Source organism: Cibotium barometz, chromosome 19, assembly GCF_041138505.1.
Source record: "Cibotium barometz isolate CiBa-2024 chromosome 19, ASM4113850v1, whole genome shotgun sequence".
In the NCBI taxonomy this organism is placed as follows: Eukaryota; Viridiplantae; Streptophyta; class Polypodiopsida; order Cyatheales; family Cibotiaceae; genus Cibotium; species Cibotium barometz.
In genome coordinates, this window is record NC_141064.1 from 49,990,875 (window position 1) to 50,007,075 (window position 16,201).

Below are 16,201 nucleotides of genomic sequence, written 5' to 3' on the forward strand. Positions count from 1 at the left end.
ATACTACGTATATATATATATATGTGTGTGTGTGTGTCGGTCTATGATTATGTATTAGTTGCAAGATTAACTCAGATTAATTAGCAAATTTACCCATCAAATAAATGCTTAAATTTATGGTTGCCTAAGTGGGCGTTAATCTCAATGGTCTGTGATTGTGACTAAGTAGCCATATTAATTGAGATTAATTAGCAAATTTATGCATATAACGGGTGGCGCCATGGATGTGATTACTATAAACAATCCAGCCCATAACTGTGTGCTTGTTCTGCCTCTTCGCCATGGTATGTTGATTCTCCTTTCATAAGCCTGGAAATTAGCTTGTTTGAATATTTGTGGTCGCCTATGTGGGCGTGAATATATCATATCCCAGAAGAGTATGTAGAAGGGCCGCAAGTTGTTCTACCGTGCCGTGAGGTCTGGGGTAGGTGACGAAGATAAATAGTAGAGGAGAACTCCAGGCAAGCAAAATATTGTTTGACATAAGCAACCAAAACGTTTTTTTGAATGGTTATTAATCAAATAAACTTCTAAACCCTTAGAATAATTATTTTGTTTTTTTGAATGGTTATTAATTAAATAAACTTTTGAACCCTTAAAATAATTATTTTAAACCGGTAAATTTTAAGGTTCAGAATTATTTTAAGCTTGTAAATTTTAAGGTTCAGAAATAGAATGCTCAAAAATTTTAATAGTATGTTCTAATTATGTTTTAATTATAGTATATTTTCAAAAATAAAAATAAAAAAATTCCACAATTAAAAAGGTACTAAATTAAAATATACTATAATTAGGTAGCTCTTGTGGAGAGGGGGGATCTTCGATGTGGGGGGTTCCTGCTGTGACTAGAGAGAGATGTCGATGTTTGCAAGTGGGTGTGGGGAGTGAGGGAGGGTAATTAATGCGGGCACATAGAAAGCCTGAATATATATATGCACCCATAAATATTGTTTGACATAAAGGTATAAATTCAAATTCACATCCCTAACTAATGATTGATTTTTTATTTTTTTTTCAGGCTCGTGCTAGGACTCACAGGGACATAGGGCCTTACCTATCAAATTTTGCACAGTGTGTATGTTTTTTTAATAAATATGTGCGGGGTGTTGGCTTAGACTAAAAGGGTTCCCTCTTTTCACCTCCTCCTCCCTTTCTCCCACAAGTAACAAATGAAACTCTTATCATCGCCACCGGTGGCTCTCCTTCCAATCCCTTCCCCTCTCAATACCAAGTCCTCCTGTCTTCCTTTGCTACATTGTGCTCGTTTTGGTTCAAGTGCACTTTCCCCCTGCTGCGAAATTAGGTTTCCTGCCTGTGTTTCCCCTGTGCGAAATTAGGGTTTTCTTGGGCCCTTATGCACACGTGCAAGGTTTTTCCGTAGCTTGCATTTCGCCATAGCTTGCTGCAGTCGCCTATTAGGGTTTTCTTGCAGTCGCCCCCTGTGCGGAATTAGGGTTTTCTTGCAGTTCCCCCCTGTGCGGAATTAGGGTTTTCTTGGACCTCTTGTCGTGATCCTGCTGTAAGTTTGTTCTTCTTTATCATTGCTTGTCGTCTTTTTGCAGAGTTTTATTCGCAACGGGAAGATCAGTACATCCGATTTTCCTTCCATGGATCATCTGCTGAAGTTTTCCATGGACAAAGACACTGATGCTAAGCTATGGCGTTGCTTTTGCAGTTGAAGTTCAAGATACATTGGTTGGTCTGGCCTTTCCGACCGTGAGCTCGAGCTGATTTCTAAGTACGTGCTTCGTATCTGCTACATACTCCGCACCATTTCATGCTGACTGTTTTTATTTGCGGCTTTGCACTGCTTTCCGAACTGATATTTTGATGGTTTGCCTTTACATGTGAACCGCTTTTTCAAGGTCTGGGAAGGTGAATACTGGGAAGGAGAGTTTCTGAAGGCTGCTGTGCATTGCAAGTCCTGGACATGCCTACCATGGTTCTTTGGTCGCTGTTAAGCCTGCTACTGCTTGCAGTGTTGGTGTTAGTGCTGGTTCTCTACCTTCTGGACAGCAATGCGGATAAGCAGACCAAGCGCCTTCAAGATATTATTTACGGTTCTTTGTCTGGGAGCCATTTACTGAGGTCTCGGAATGAAGCTTCAAGCAGAGGGGGGCCTTCATGCCAAACGTGTCACATGTGTGGTGAATTGCGGTTCAGGCGACCACATGGTTCTCCCCCTGCTGCAGTCTCTGATGATGCGAAGAGCTTGCCATCTCTCCCATCCTGGGACCATTGGGTGGCAATGAAGGCCCAGCTTGCATCAAACATTAAACAGGCATTCGAGAAATCGATAAGCCTCCAGACAAAGGGAGAGTTGTCAAAGCGCCTGCTCAGTTTTAGTAACTTCTCAAAGATGAGAGGGCTAGGGAGATTGCAAGAATCTAAGAATATGTCTTCAGCAACCACTTGTGTATCTGCAGCGGAGTGCAGCTTGAATCACTCTGTCAGCTCTGCCTCTTCTTTGGATTCTTCTCAGTGTAGCCGATCTTCTTCACCTATAATGTACCCCGCAGTCACCGAGTCACCTGTATCTGGCTCAGGTTCAGTGGCATCCTCTGGCTGTTTGACCTCTTATTCAGAATCTCATCCCCATCTAGCTATGTTTGACGCGCATAAAAGTCCAATCACTCAGACAAATACAGATACTGACCCAAAAGTTGCACCTTTCCACAGACTCGTCCTGGAAATATTGATGTCTCCCTCTGGGAATACAGATGGCAAACCTCAGAGTAGTTGTTTAACTAGTGCTTCAAGTCTAAGGCTGAAGCTGGAAACAAATGCCACGTTGGAGCATTTGGCTGGTCTTCCAGAGGCCTTTGAGAGCAAGGATAGCCAGAAACGCGAGCAAGGTGTCAAGGATGTCAATACAGCAAGTTTGTTGTGCCTACCTGTGGACACATTGCCTAAAATATCAGGCAATTGTTGTACATCTGAAGACCGGGACTTACAAAGGTTGACTCAGAGCCCAATTGAAGCATGCTCTCTGCCTGAGACTGGGATCAATAGCTTGGAGTTGCCTTCTGCTGAGTCAGGGGCAGTGACAAATCACCCTGGTGTGAATACCATACTGGTGAGCAGAGAGTGCCATGATGGGAGGCAAAAGATGGTCTTTTCAGGGTTGAAGGATTCTGGCCAAGATGGTCAGATATTTTGTGATAACAGTGAGCGAGAGTCCACTTCAGTGGCCTCATCTAGTGCAACAACTGCAGCAGTGAAACATGCTATTCCCAGTGGCAAGTTAAAGCATAGAATCAGCAATCAAATGAGTAAAAGCATTGCAAGTGAGCCTGCCCCGCAGTCTAAAACAGAGAACAAGGAGGGGCACTCTTTGGTTTCAGAAGGGTCCTCTGTGGTGTCATTGGATGGTTTGGGGTCCTTGCGCATAACATTTCTGAAGGCTGATGCAGAGCGCAAAGTGCAAGAGGAGGGCTCGAACAAAGTGAGTGGTCAGGTTGCATCTGCACTCGCTGCTTTAAATGTTGCCGGCAAACTTGGAGGAAGTGTTGGTGGTCTAGTTTCAGGTAACTTGCAGAAGGAGAAGATGAATAATCTATCTTATGTGCATTCCATCACTAGCAGCAGCTTCCCACCCAAATCTGCAGGTGGAGTTGTGCAGGCAGCTGAAAGTAATCGTGAACTAATTTTAGTAAAGGGAGAAGAACATGTCCTGTTGCAAGCTTCAACTGGCAGATCCCCTGATGGTGATGCTGGCCCTTCTAAAAAGGAAAAGAAGAAAAAGAAAAATAGAGGAAAGAAGCAGAAAGTTAAGACAGGAGCTTTGATGTCAGATGCGCACGAAATGCAGGAGATTGGGAAGATTGCTTTGGAAGCTGTAAAACATGTCTCTGCTGTTCCTGAGAGGGAGATTGGTTGTGTTTGTGGAGCTCCAAAGGGTGGCTTACACAGTGACAATTGTCCTTATCCTTTCACTTCATCTGGAAGCATGTTGCAGAGGAAGATCAAAGAGCAATATGATGATCTGGTTAGGTCAAATGCTGCCAAGACATTGACTCTTGCTCAGGTAGTCAACTTTCATTCAACCATAATTTACCAAATTGAATTCTTATTTTGAAACTTGCAAGAGCACGTGCATATCTGTTTCACCTTAAATAAAAACTTATTTTTCTTTTATACCGAGAGATGCACAGCCCTCCTTAATTATTTCATTATATTCCTCAATTTTTGTAGTGTGGAGGTCCTACGGGTTTTGTTCTGAGAATTGTTTTAATTAGGTGCTGATTCATGATTGTCGATTGCTGGTCTCCTTGACCCAAGGTTAGGTCATGCCTTGTTTTGAATTGAAAATGCTTTGAGGTGTCTTTATGCTACATGCGGAAGTGTTATGGAACCTTTTACGTGATTAGCAGAGAACAATCACAAACTGAAATTATATGAGAGAGAGAGAGAGAGAGAGAGAGAGATGTCAGAATATGCAGCGGAGATGAAGACAAAATCTGAAAACACGAGCAAGTGCACTGCAGAAAAACACAGTAATAGAGAGGGAGAGAGAGAGGCGTGTAACTCTACTATATACACAAGAGAAAACCCGGAATACCCAATACAATGTTTGTGGGGGCTAGGGGTCATTTTATATGGCCCCTATGAGCCAGTCGGCCAGCTCTAAAAGCAGCCGACAGGAGCAAAAATCTCACGACCTGCTCATGTCTCCGGTCGGCCAGCACACAGATGGAGACGTGGACCAGCAGGGGCAGTCGGCCAGCATCCAGGACACCTAGACCACCAATCGGGCAGTGTCTGGATCAGCCAGGAGCCACAGAACAGCCTCCCACACCTAGTAAAAATAGGGAAAAATATGGAGAGGGAAAAAATGAGAAAACACCTAAATCGGGCGGGCAAACCCACAACAGGGGGCCTGGTGTAAATATACAGACAAGAGATGACTGCTAACACCCCCTCTGTGCTCCTGGATGTGAAACCAACCCTAGGGAGCTGGAGTGCCGCTGGAGCAAAGCTTGAGATAGAGACTTCGTGAAGAGGTCCACCGCACTGTCCTCCGTTGAACAGAACTCTAGCAAGATGTCATTAGCAACAATCTTTTCACGAACAAAATGCCTCTGGATGACCGTGGGTTCCACCAGTGGAAGCCCATGTTGGAAGGTTGGCGATTTCAAGCGTGTGATCTATGGCTAGAAGGTGCCTTGGATTATCCCATAAGTGGAAGCATGGGAAGTTGAATAGCCATATATAGGCTAGAGTGGCACCTTGTCATAATCATCTCCTCCGGCCGGTGTTTTGGGAGGGAGCTCACTGGGAGATGGGAGCCCGGTGGAGGGATGCTGCAGTGCCCGTTGGGGGTGTTCATGGAGCTCAATGGTGATGCGTCTCCTACGTGCGTTAGTCGTCCGCTGCGCATTCTAACATGGTATCAGAGCCCGGGCGCGTGTGGTCCTGGGCGACTCCCTCGCGTCTCGGTGGCTTGCGGAGCTCGAAACGAGGGAGGGTGTTGGAAGGTTGGTGATTTCGAGCGTGTGATCTATGGCTAGAAGGTGCCTTGGATTATCCCATAAGTGGAAGCATGGGAAGTTGAAGAGCCATATATAGGCTAGAGTGGCACCTTGTCATTATCATCTCCTCCGGCCGGTGTTTTGGGAGGCAGCTCACCGGGAGATGGGAGCCCGGTGGAGGGATGCTGTAGTGCCCGTTGGGGGTGTTCGTGGAGCTCGATGGTGATGCGTCTCCTACGCGCATTCTGACAGCCCAATCCTGCCAAGTAACCTCTGCAACCTCACCACCTCGCAAGCAGCACCACAAGGAGCCCGGTACTCTACCTCTGTCGATGACAAGGCAAAAGATGGCTGTCTCTTGCTGCTCCATAAAACTGCTCCTGAGCCGAGGAAAAAACTATAGCTTGATGTCAAGGTCCTCGTGTCTGGCTTTCCTCCCCAATTTGAGTCACTCCATCCGTGGAGTCTTAACTCCATCCATCAATCCCCCTCTTGTGTAAAAGAGTCCAAGATCCTTTGCATGATGTAGAAACCACAAGATACACAATCTTGCCTCCCAAAGAGTCCTTTGCAAACATGAGCTCAACAGCCTCATCAGGAAGCTCCCGTCCAATCTCGTATGCATTAACCAAATCAATGAACCATTTTGCTTCCGAGTCAAGGTAGTGCTCACAAGGATCAACACCTATTACGGTGGGATGCCAAGTCCTGGAAACTTGCTGAAGACCACTCAAGGCCTTCGAAAACCTGTAAACCACCCCCTTTGAATCCGGAACCACAAAGCCTGGAGAATGTGCAACATCCACCTCCTTCTGCAAGTAATCAACTGTCTCTTGCCTGGCTTTCCAATAGGTCCCCGTGGAAAGAACTTCCTCATCTACAGGAGTTGCTTTGTCCCGAAAACTACGAGACATCAGAGCATAGGTTACCTATAAAGTTTCCTCTGAACGATGAACACAAGAACTACCAACATCTGTACTGGAAAGTTCTTGCCAACTGTTGCCGTCAACTGGTAAGCTATCCACCATTTGGTCCAGGAAAGCCCGCACCTGCAGTGTATCCACACTTAAGTGGCCATTACCAGACTGCCACTCATCACAAAACTGAGGACCTGGGAGAGAGTGCTGAAAGTTTGTAAACTCCATTCTCTATGTCGTGCACAGTGTGTATCTACTGTGTGCTACACGCATGCAAGACTAGTTTCGAGGCTTGGGGAAGCTTGGAACTAGGCAGGCTGATTGACGAGCTGAGTTAGGGAAATACTAACGGGCGGGCACCCAAGTATGGACGGGCGGGCGCCCAAGTGTGGACGCCCGATGATCGGCCAAGAGCCTATAAAAGGGTGGCCAAGGTTAGTTATTGGGATATAGAGAATCTCGCGAGTTTGTGAGAGCTCTATGGTCTTGGAGCCTGGATCTAGTGCAGACGTGCACCTGCTTTATGCAGCCGAGGCCAGCAGCAGTCTTGAGGCCCGCGAGGGAGCTTCGTGTCGGTATGGGACATCGCGAGGAGGAGATTGGTCGGTACGTCAACCTAGTTAGCTCAGCTCGTGGCTCGGTGGGGACAGCCAAGACTGTGGGCTTGCCCACGACTGTCATGGTTGGGAGGTGAGTCAGGCCTGCACCCCCTTGTTGTTTGTTTGTTCGTTTGTTTGCAGGTTTCGAGTCTCAAACCAAGATCGATCACGAGGGGATTCGTGGGGATTTGACAGTGGTATCAGAGCATACCTCGTGAACGAGCAAGTCGGTAGGTAGAGAAGATGAGGTCGAAGAAAGGTATGTGTTAAAAAGCTTGCTGTTTTTTTTTTGTGCATATTGCTGTTTTCAGAATAGTATGTGGTTTTTCTTCATCAAAGAGACCCATGTTGATGGGAGATGGTAGTCTTAGAAGGGTCGTTTGCTTTGCAACGAAGAGGAAGATGGCTTTGAGCTGTATAAACAGTTTCAGCAGTGAGAGAAACAGAAAACACAAAGAAAGCATGTTCGTTGCTTTTGGTTGAATGTTTGAGAGAGAGCGATTGTGAGACGGAGGCACTGGCGGCTGGCAGAGGCACTGGCGGTTGGCGGATTTGTGCGTTGGCAAGTTGCAGGTGGTGGCTACCAGTGTGGCTGATGGCGCCTAAGGCTAGCCAAGCAGGCGGCCAAGCAGCCAAGCTAGGCTGGCGCCCAAGCCACGTGGCCTTGTGGCCAGGCTTGCGCAGCCAGCCTAGGCGGCGCCTAGGCCAAGCGGGCAGGCTCCCAGGCCAAGCCGACAGGCGCCCAGGGCTACGCTGTTGTGCTGCGCAGGCCTACGCAGGCTGGCACAGGCAGCACTGGCCGACAGCAGCACGTTTGACACACGCAGGCGCCGGCAGGCGACGTCAGCAGCTGGCGACGACAGCTCCAACCGGCAGCTAATCCAGGAGGAGAAAAAAAAAATGAGGAAAGCTCACGTTTTTTTAAGCTTTCGTTTTTTTTTGAGTTTTAATTTTTTTTAAAAAAAAGGTTTAAAAACTCCTCCAAGGTTTCAAAGTGTTTATTTATTATTATTATTTTAGAGTATAGAATATATATATATATATATATATATATATATATATATATATATTCAAGAAAAAAAAAACAAACCTAAAAGCAAAGCAAAAGCTAAGCCTAGCTTTTGGAAGATTTTTAGCTTTTGGGAAACCTTTATAAACCTCCTCAAGTGGGCTTCTTGCCACACATCTCTCAAGTTTTCAAGCTCTCAAGTTCCCTTGCACTTTCATTGTGCAAAGATCAAATTTTCTCTCCGCGTACCCTCTTCATGATGTTGACCCAAGAATCAGAGTTGGAGCCCCTTGTGAAACGCGAAGGCTTGCCGGCTACGGAAGGTATCGATGCCGATCTTTTTGACGATTTTGTGTCAAAATCAGATTTCCAAGAGTTCAAAGTAGCTCTCGAAGCTTCTTCGACGGAACGTCAGGCACAAATCGCAGCCCAGATGCAAGCTTTGCAGAACTCCATCGCTCTATTGACCACTACTCTCTCTACTTTCTCGGGTATGGATACCTTGGCTTCAGCTTTAGGCCCCAACGTTACTCCGGAACTGTTCGGGGGTGAGCAAAAGCAACGCACCAAGGAGATCGCGGACACGTGGCTACACAAGTGGCAAGTTCACTTTTAGTTTCATCCATATGATGATGGAAAGAAGATCCAGTTAGCAGCAGGTTTCTTGTCCGGCAAAGCTTTGCTTTGGTGGAAGGAACTCAACCCTAAGCCAACGACTTAGGCACAATTCGAAGACGTTTTCAACAAAGAATTCCTTAAGAAAGAGGATGATTATGATGTTGTTGCCCGGTTTTTAGCTTTGACCATGACCTCGCAGCACCTCACTTATGAGGTCTATCTCCAGAACTTTCGTGACTTGCAGATGAAAGCTACAAAGATGGATCCCACTTCTATTTGGGGTTTTTCGTAGTTGGTTTACCAGACTCGTACCGATAACAGGTAAAAAATAACAAATGTAAAACTTTGGACGAGGCCATTCATTCAGCTCGTATCTATGATGATACGATGGTCTCTTCCAAGTCGAAACCCGTTTTACCGAGCAAGGGAACAAGCATAAAAGAAAGTTCTCTGCACCTATGGCTAACACGACAGAAGGAAAGTCTTCAGACCAACCTTCGAAGAGTTCCAGTTCGACACTAGCGAAAAAGAAATGACTCCTTAGGGCTTTAAAGCTCAAGAAGGAAGGACGACGTTTTATTTGCGAAGAAAAAGGACACATGCGTAACGAGTGCCCAAAGCAAAAGGGTACCAAGACAAATGCAGGACCCAAGCCAAAGGCAGCTAACCAGTTGTCTTTGACAGGTACGTCAATTACTGTACTTTCTCGCCCTAGTACTTGTTCTGATTGTTTGTTCAATTCTAAAGTATTTGGCTTGCATGATCTTCTCCGAGTTTATGGAGAAGTGAATGGCCATAAAATTCACATTCTTTTAGACCCTGGCAGTTCGCATAACTTTGTTAACTACAAACTTGTGCAGAAATTGAGTCTTGATACGACACTAAGCGACCATACCTATGAGGTACGTCTACCTGCGAGAAGGTAAGTTTGGGATCGCAAGGTGGAGATGCTTCCAATCCAGATTCAGGACTACAAAGACACTCTGGAATGCTATGTTATGCATCTAGAAAATGTAGACTTGTTATTAGGGATTGAGTGGTTTAAGACTCTTCAAGTCCAGATAGATTGGTCTAGTCATATTTTTTCTTTTCAGCATAGGGACACCCAGTATAGTATTTTAGGTGATTGTATTCATCCCTCTCAGGGACCTCTTGTAAATACAATTGATTTTGGAAATATAATGGATTCTTCTTTGTATACCGCTTTCCATTGCGTATTGATTCCACTTTCTTCTTTTCTCATCCCTTCCATGGATGTAAATGAATTAAGTGTGTTTGAAAGCAAAGAATTACAGAAGATACTTCATTCGTTTCAAGATGTATTTCCTAAGGAACTGCCATCGGGTTTACCACATGAACGGGCAGTAGATCATCGTATTTACTATTGACTTGATCCCTGGTGCTCATCCTGTGAGTATTCCACCTTATAGGATGAGCCAAGTTGAGGAAGATGAGTTGGCTAAACAACTCGAAGATTATTTGAGGATGGGCCAGATCCGTCCAAGTAAATCACCTTGGGGTGCACCTGTGTTGCTTAGGAGAAAGAAGGACAATGCTTGGAGAATGTGTATAGATTACAAGAGATTGAACAAGCTGACCATTAAGAACCGTTATCCTCTCCCTAGATCAGATGACCTGATTGACCGGTTAGCAAGAGCGAAATATTTCACGAAGATAGATTTACGTACTGGCTATCACCAGATACGTATTCATGAAAGGCATGTCGAAAGAACCGCCTTTCGAACTAGGTATGGCCATTACGAGTTTCTCGTATTACCTTTTGGGTTAACCAATGTTCCAGCCACTTTCTAGCAAATGATGAACGATCTTTTTCGTGAACATTTGGGAAAATTTGTGGTGGTGTTCCTGGATGATATTTTCATATATAGTCGTACTCTTGAGGATCATGTCAGACACCTCACGATTGTCTTATCTATTTTAAGACAGAATCGACTATATGCTAAATTAAGTAAATGTGAGTTCTTTATGACCGATATCATTTACTTGGGACACAAGATCACTAGAGATGGATTGAGCATTGACTATGACCGAGCTCAGAAGGTTTTGGACTGGCCTATATCGCGAACAGTGAAACAACTTCGTTCTTTTCTCGGTTTTGTAGTTTTTGTCACGACCCTGTGTTTTTCTCTGGACAAGATGCAGATGTGCACGGGGACATGGTGGACAGTGTGAATGGCATCAGGTGGGAGTGAAGATGGAAGCCCATGTGTGGATAATCCCATGTGTGAAAGGGGGCAAAGAGATTTTAGCTTAAAAGGTTTAAAAACCTTTGTAATCATTTATAAAGCCTTTCATTAAAGAAACGTGGCCCTTATGCTATTTTTGGGGCCACGTGTGAGCTTTTTGGTAAAAGAGGGGCTGTTGGGCAGAAAAAGGAGGAGGCGCCTATCTCTCTAGAGGAAGTGTGTGCTTTTTCGCTGAGGAGGGCTGGTCGCCTGAAGATGCATGTTGGCTGCGCATGGAAGGGACTGTGCAGGTACAGTGTACGGCTGATGTGCAGGTACAGTGTACGGCTGATGTGTACGGCTGCTTTGCAGGTGCAGATTCAGGTGATGCAGGTACAGGCGGCGCAGGTCAGGTTGCTGCAGATTGGAGGCGGCTCATGTGCAGGTACAGTCCACGTGGTAGATCTGTACGGCTGCTGCAGTTTGGCTGGCGGCTGGTCCAGGTGGTAGTTGCAGGCCTGTACGGACAGCAGGAAGGTACTGCTGGTGGGCTGCGCTACAAGACAGAGTCACAGGCAGTACCGCTTTCTCTCTCTTTCTCTCTCTTTCTTTCTCTCCCTCTGCTGAAGAGTAGACAAGGGCTGGTTTCTTTGGACACAAAGGTGGACAGGGGCTGGATTTCCATGAACATAGACATCATGTCGATGGCGTTCATCTGATGGAACTTTCAGTTTCTCTTTGCTTTGGGTTCGGGACTGTTTTGGGACAGTTTATGGGCTGTTTTTGTTTGGTTGCAAATTCAGCTATGTGCTTGGGTTTTTGGCTGCAAGTACAGGTCATTTGGTTATGTTTCTTGGCATGGGAGTGATGCAAGCTCGCATGGCTGCGTGCTCATGGAGCAGATTGTTTGCTTCCTGTTAGAAAGGAACAGTGGGACCTATAGTTATGGGCAGCTCTATGTTGCCAGATGTTTCATGAGGGAACAGGTAACTAGATGTATGGAAACAGGATAGAAGTTTCATGTGGAAACAGGCCGTAGGTTTTCTCGAGGAAACATGTTTTTGGGTTTCTCCAGGAGATAGGTCACATGCAAGCAGAAGGTACAGGAATGGACACATGTATGGTACAGCCTTGCTACTGATAAGACAGGGGATAGGGAATCCATGACAGAGATGGATAGTACCCTTGGAAGGTAGAGAGGGTTTGTACAGGTGTACCGTGTGTCGACTGTATGGTATGCTGTGCTGTGATACGAGTTCTCTTTTGAGAGACAGTTTGGGAGTCTGTGTTGTGATGCAGAAGCACTGGATGTGTCAGGGTGTGATGCTGTTCATACTGTGAGAGGCTATGGATGGTTGTGGCAGCCTTGATCATGGGAGAAAGCTTCTGTAAGCAGACTCAATGTGAGGAGAGTCTTTCGATGTGAACAATGGCTGGATTTATTTGTGGATGCCGTGTGGACAAGAAGCCAGATGCAGGTTCTTTGCAGGCTTCAGGAGTTCTACTGGGACGGCAGAATTACCAGCCTTATATTGTAATCAAAGCTCTTATAATCAATTAAAGAAATACCGCAAGGGGCGCCACTGCGATTTGGGGCCAATCGGTGTCCGTGTACTTTTTGCAGGAGCACTCTAGCTCCCCCTGTTTGTTTTCCTTTTCTAGGTCCTCAATGGTGTTGAAGTGTTTTATGTGCGAGTGTTTGTTTCACCGCCCGTCAGATTTTCTGAAGGCCGGTTTACAGTTTTTCTTCGGAAATCTACTCTCAGCTCACACTACCGATGACCGACTTATTGAAAGGTCGTGGACGTAAGTCAAATCAGCCTATTACTTGGAATAACGATTTGGATATGGCCTTCAGACTTCTGAAAGATAAAGTCAAGAAGCACCTATCTTAGCATTACCTGATCCTAGTCGGCCTTATGTTCTTGAAACTGATGCCAGTGACTATGCTATCGGGGTTGCTTTATTTTAAGATGATAGACCGATTGCTTTTGAAAGTAAAAAGCTAGACGACACTCAATCTCGTTGGCTAACCCTTGAGAAGGAGCTTTATGCTGTGATTCATGCTCTCAAGGTTTGGAGACATTATTTATATGGCTCCAAGTTTGTGGTATTGACTGATCATCAGTCAATCAAGTATGTGTGTGATGCGGATGATTTGAGAGGAAGGAAAGCTCGTTGGGCAGAGTTAATGCAAGATTTTGATTTTGAGATCCGTTTTTGGAAAGGGTCCATGAATAGTATTGCAGATGCGCTTAGTCGAATTAGAGAGGTGAATACTTTGTCGTTCACCGAGATTTCTACTGACTTATTTCAGTCATCGAGAGGGCTTTGCAGGACTGATAGTTATTTTGATCCATTTTGGCAGAAGATCCAGGACGGGAGCTCATTGATTGACCAAGACTCGATGACTGAGCAGTCTACCATTCAGGCTGCAGGAGGCCAGTGGATGATTCGGAATGGTTTACTATTCCGTAATGACAAAATTTGTGTATCACAGATCCCGGACATTAGGTCCAAGATTCTTAAGGAGTGTCACGACGCTCCTTCTGGTGGACACCCTGGGGTACACAGGATGTTATCATTAGTGAAACACAGTTTTTATTGGCCAAAGATGAAAGGGTATGTAGAAGATTATGTTCTCAAGTGTCAAATTTGTTAGGCAAATAAAGCTAAACGCTTTAGACAGGCTGGGTTGTTGCATCCTTTGCAAATCCGAGGTAATAAATGGGAAAGTATTTCCATGGATTTTATTACCGGATTGCCAAGAACACATCACGGCCACGATTCTATTTGGGTTGTGGTAGATCGCTTGACAAAAATGGCTAGATTTTTACCGACCCGGAAGGCAGTTTATCGAGCAATTGTTTAGACTGTACGGGTTACCGCAGGACATAGTCAGTGATAGAGACTCTAAGTTTACGCGTGATTTTTGGAAACTTGTTTTTGAGAAGTTGGAAATAACTTTGAATTTGAGTTCCTCAGATCATCCTCAATCTGATGGCCAGAGTGAAAGAGTGAATCAGATTTTGGAGGATATGCTTCCAGCATATGTATCCAAAAGACAGAGTTCATGGGAGGATTATCTTCCTGTGTTAGAATTTGCTTATAACAGTAGTACTAAGCATACGAGTACAGGGTTTAGTCCTTTCATGCTTATGTATGGTTTTCAACCTAGATCACCTGTTACAGTAGGATTCTCAAGACTTTAGCATGATGCAGCACGTAATTTTTTGCAAGATATGTAGGAAATGTTACAAGTTGCGAAGGAATCTATTAGAAGTGCTCAAGACCGAGACAGGTTTTATTCTATCAGACATCGTTCATCCAAAGAGTTCTCTGAAGGAACGATGGTGTATTTGCGAGTTCCGAAAGATTCCGAGACTTTACGGACAGGTCGATCTCCGAAATTATCTCCTAGGTACTGTGGACCATTTCGTGTTACACGACGTATTGGTTCAATTGCATATGAATTGGATTTGCCTTCTCATGTGAAAGTTCATCCTGTATTTCATGTCAGTAGACTTAAGAAAGTACTGGGTGGAGCAGATCAGTTAGTTACTCCTCAAGAAATTATAGATGTCGAGGACATGACATTTGTTCCGCACGAACCTGAAAAGATTCTTGGATTTCGTGAAAGAAGATTGCGTAATACGCTTATCACGGAATACAAGATCAAGTGGAAGGATCGTGTTGAGGAGGACGCTACATGGGAGACATTGACTACTCTTCAGAGAGATTACCCTGGCTTTTTAGTGAGCTCAGGAGGGAGCTCTTAGAGGAAGGGGAGTATGTCATGTGCACAGTGTGTATCTACCGTGTGCTACACGCATGCAAGACTAGTTTCGAGGCTTGGGGAAGCTTGGAACTAGGCAGACTGATTGACGAGCTGAGTTAGGGAAATACTAACGAGCGGGCACCCAAGTATGGACGGGCGGGCGCCCAAGTGTGGACGCCCGATGACCGGCCAAGAGCCTATAAAAGGGTGGCCAAGGTTAGTTATTGGGATATAGAGAATCTCGCGAGTTTGTGAGAGCTCTATGGTCTTGGAGCTTGGATCTAGTGCAGACGTGCACTTGCTTTACGCAGCCGAGGCCGGCAGCAGTCTCGAGGCCCGCGAGGGCAGCTTCGTGGCGGTATGGGACGTCGCGAGGAGGAGATTGGTCGGTACGTCAACCTAGTTAGCTCAGCTCGTGGCTAGGTGGGGACAGCCAAGACTGTGGGCTTGCCCACGACTGTCATGGTTGGGAGGTGAGTCAGGCATGCACCCCCTTGTTGTTTGTTTGTTCGTTTGTTTGCAGGTTTCGAGTCTCGAACCAAGATCGATCACGAGGAGATTCGTGGGGATTTGACACTCCACTCCACCTTCCCAAACTACCTGGCCTGTTGCTTTGTCCCGGAGAGCAGCAAAATGCTCATCAAACTCCTGTATGCCAGTCTTGCAAAACTGATGCACTGACAACAGATGAAAACCAAGTGATGGAACATACAACACATGGGAGGAATGCTTCCCCCCTCTGCCCTCACTGTGAATTGGGATAGTGGATGTATCCCCAGTAAGAACGTGGCCAGAATACTTGTAGAGATCCTGTAAAGCCGAACGGGAAGGAGTCATGTGCCTGGAAGCACCACTGTCTAGAATCCACTCCCGAGTATCCGTAGTAGAGAGTCCTCCAACCTCCTCCCTGCCCGAAGAAAATGAAACATTTGTCAGAATACGCAGCAGAGACGATGACAAAATTTGGAAACACAAGAGCAAGTGCAGAAAAAGACAGCAATGGAGAGAGAGGCGTGTAACTCTACTATATATACACAAGAAGAATCCCGAATACAAGATGAATGTGACAAGGGACTGGGTGGCCATTTTATATGGCCCCCATAGTGCAGTCGGCCTATTCCAGAGGCAGCCGACAGGCACTATACCTCCACGACTAGCCAAAAAACCAGTCGGCCAGCAGAGGTCCTCTTGCCACCACAGGGCTACCACCCAAGCCACAAAAAAATAGGAAAAAATGGGAGAAAAATACGGGGAGTGAGGAAAAATGAGAAAACACCTACAAAGGGCGGGCACACCCACAATAGAGGCCCTGGTGTCTGGTAAAGACAGGAGATGACTTCTAACACCCCCTCTCAGCTCCTGGCTGTGAAACCAACCACAGGGAGCTGGGGTGGCGCCTGAGCAAAGCCTGAGATAGCAACTTCGTGAAGAGGTCTACCTTTCTGTCCTCCGTTAAACAGGACTCTAGCAAGATGTCATCTGCAACAATCTTTTCACGAACAAAGTGCCTCTGGATGACCATGGGTTCCTCCAGTGGAAGCCCAATCTTGCCATGCAACCTCTGCAATCTCACCACCTCACAAGCAGCACCACAAGCAGCCCGGTACTCTGCCTTTGTCGACG

General features: G+C 45.8%; 1 protein-coding gene across 3 annotated transcripts in view; it reads left to right on the forward strand.

Annotated features, from left to right (window-relative positions):
• The first annotated feature begins 1,080 nt into the window (after positions 1-1,080).
• Positions 1,081-16,201, forward strand: part of LOC147628712 (CA-responsive protein) — a 61,883-nt gene continuing 46,762 nt past the window's right edge. For 2 of the 3 annotated variants that reach the window (XM_086813943.1, XM_086813940.1), the window contains exons 1-3: positions 1,081-1,519; positions 1,676-1,738; positions 1,866-4,027. In XM_086813943.1, the coding sequence (XP_086670069.1) occupies positions 1,931-4,027 (2,097 nt within the window). In that variant the 5' untranslated portion in view covers positions 1,081-1,519; positions 1,676-1,738; positions 1,866-1,930. The remainder of the gene's footprint in view (positions 1,520-1,675; positions 1,739-1,865; positions 4,028-16,201) is intronic. The other variant, XM_086813942.1, reaches the window with a different exon arrangement.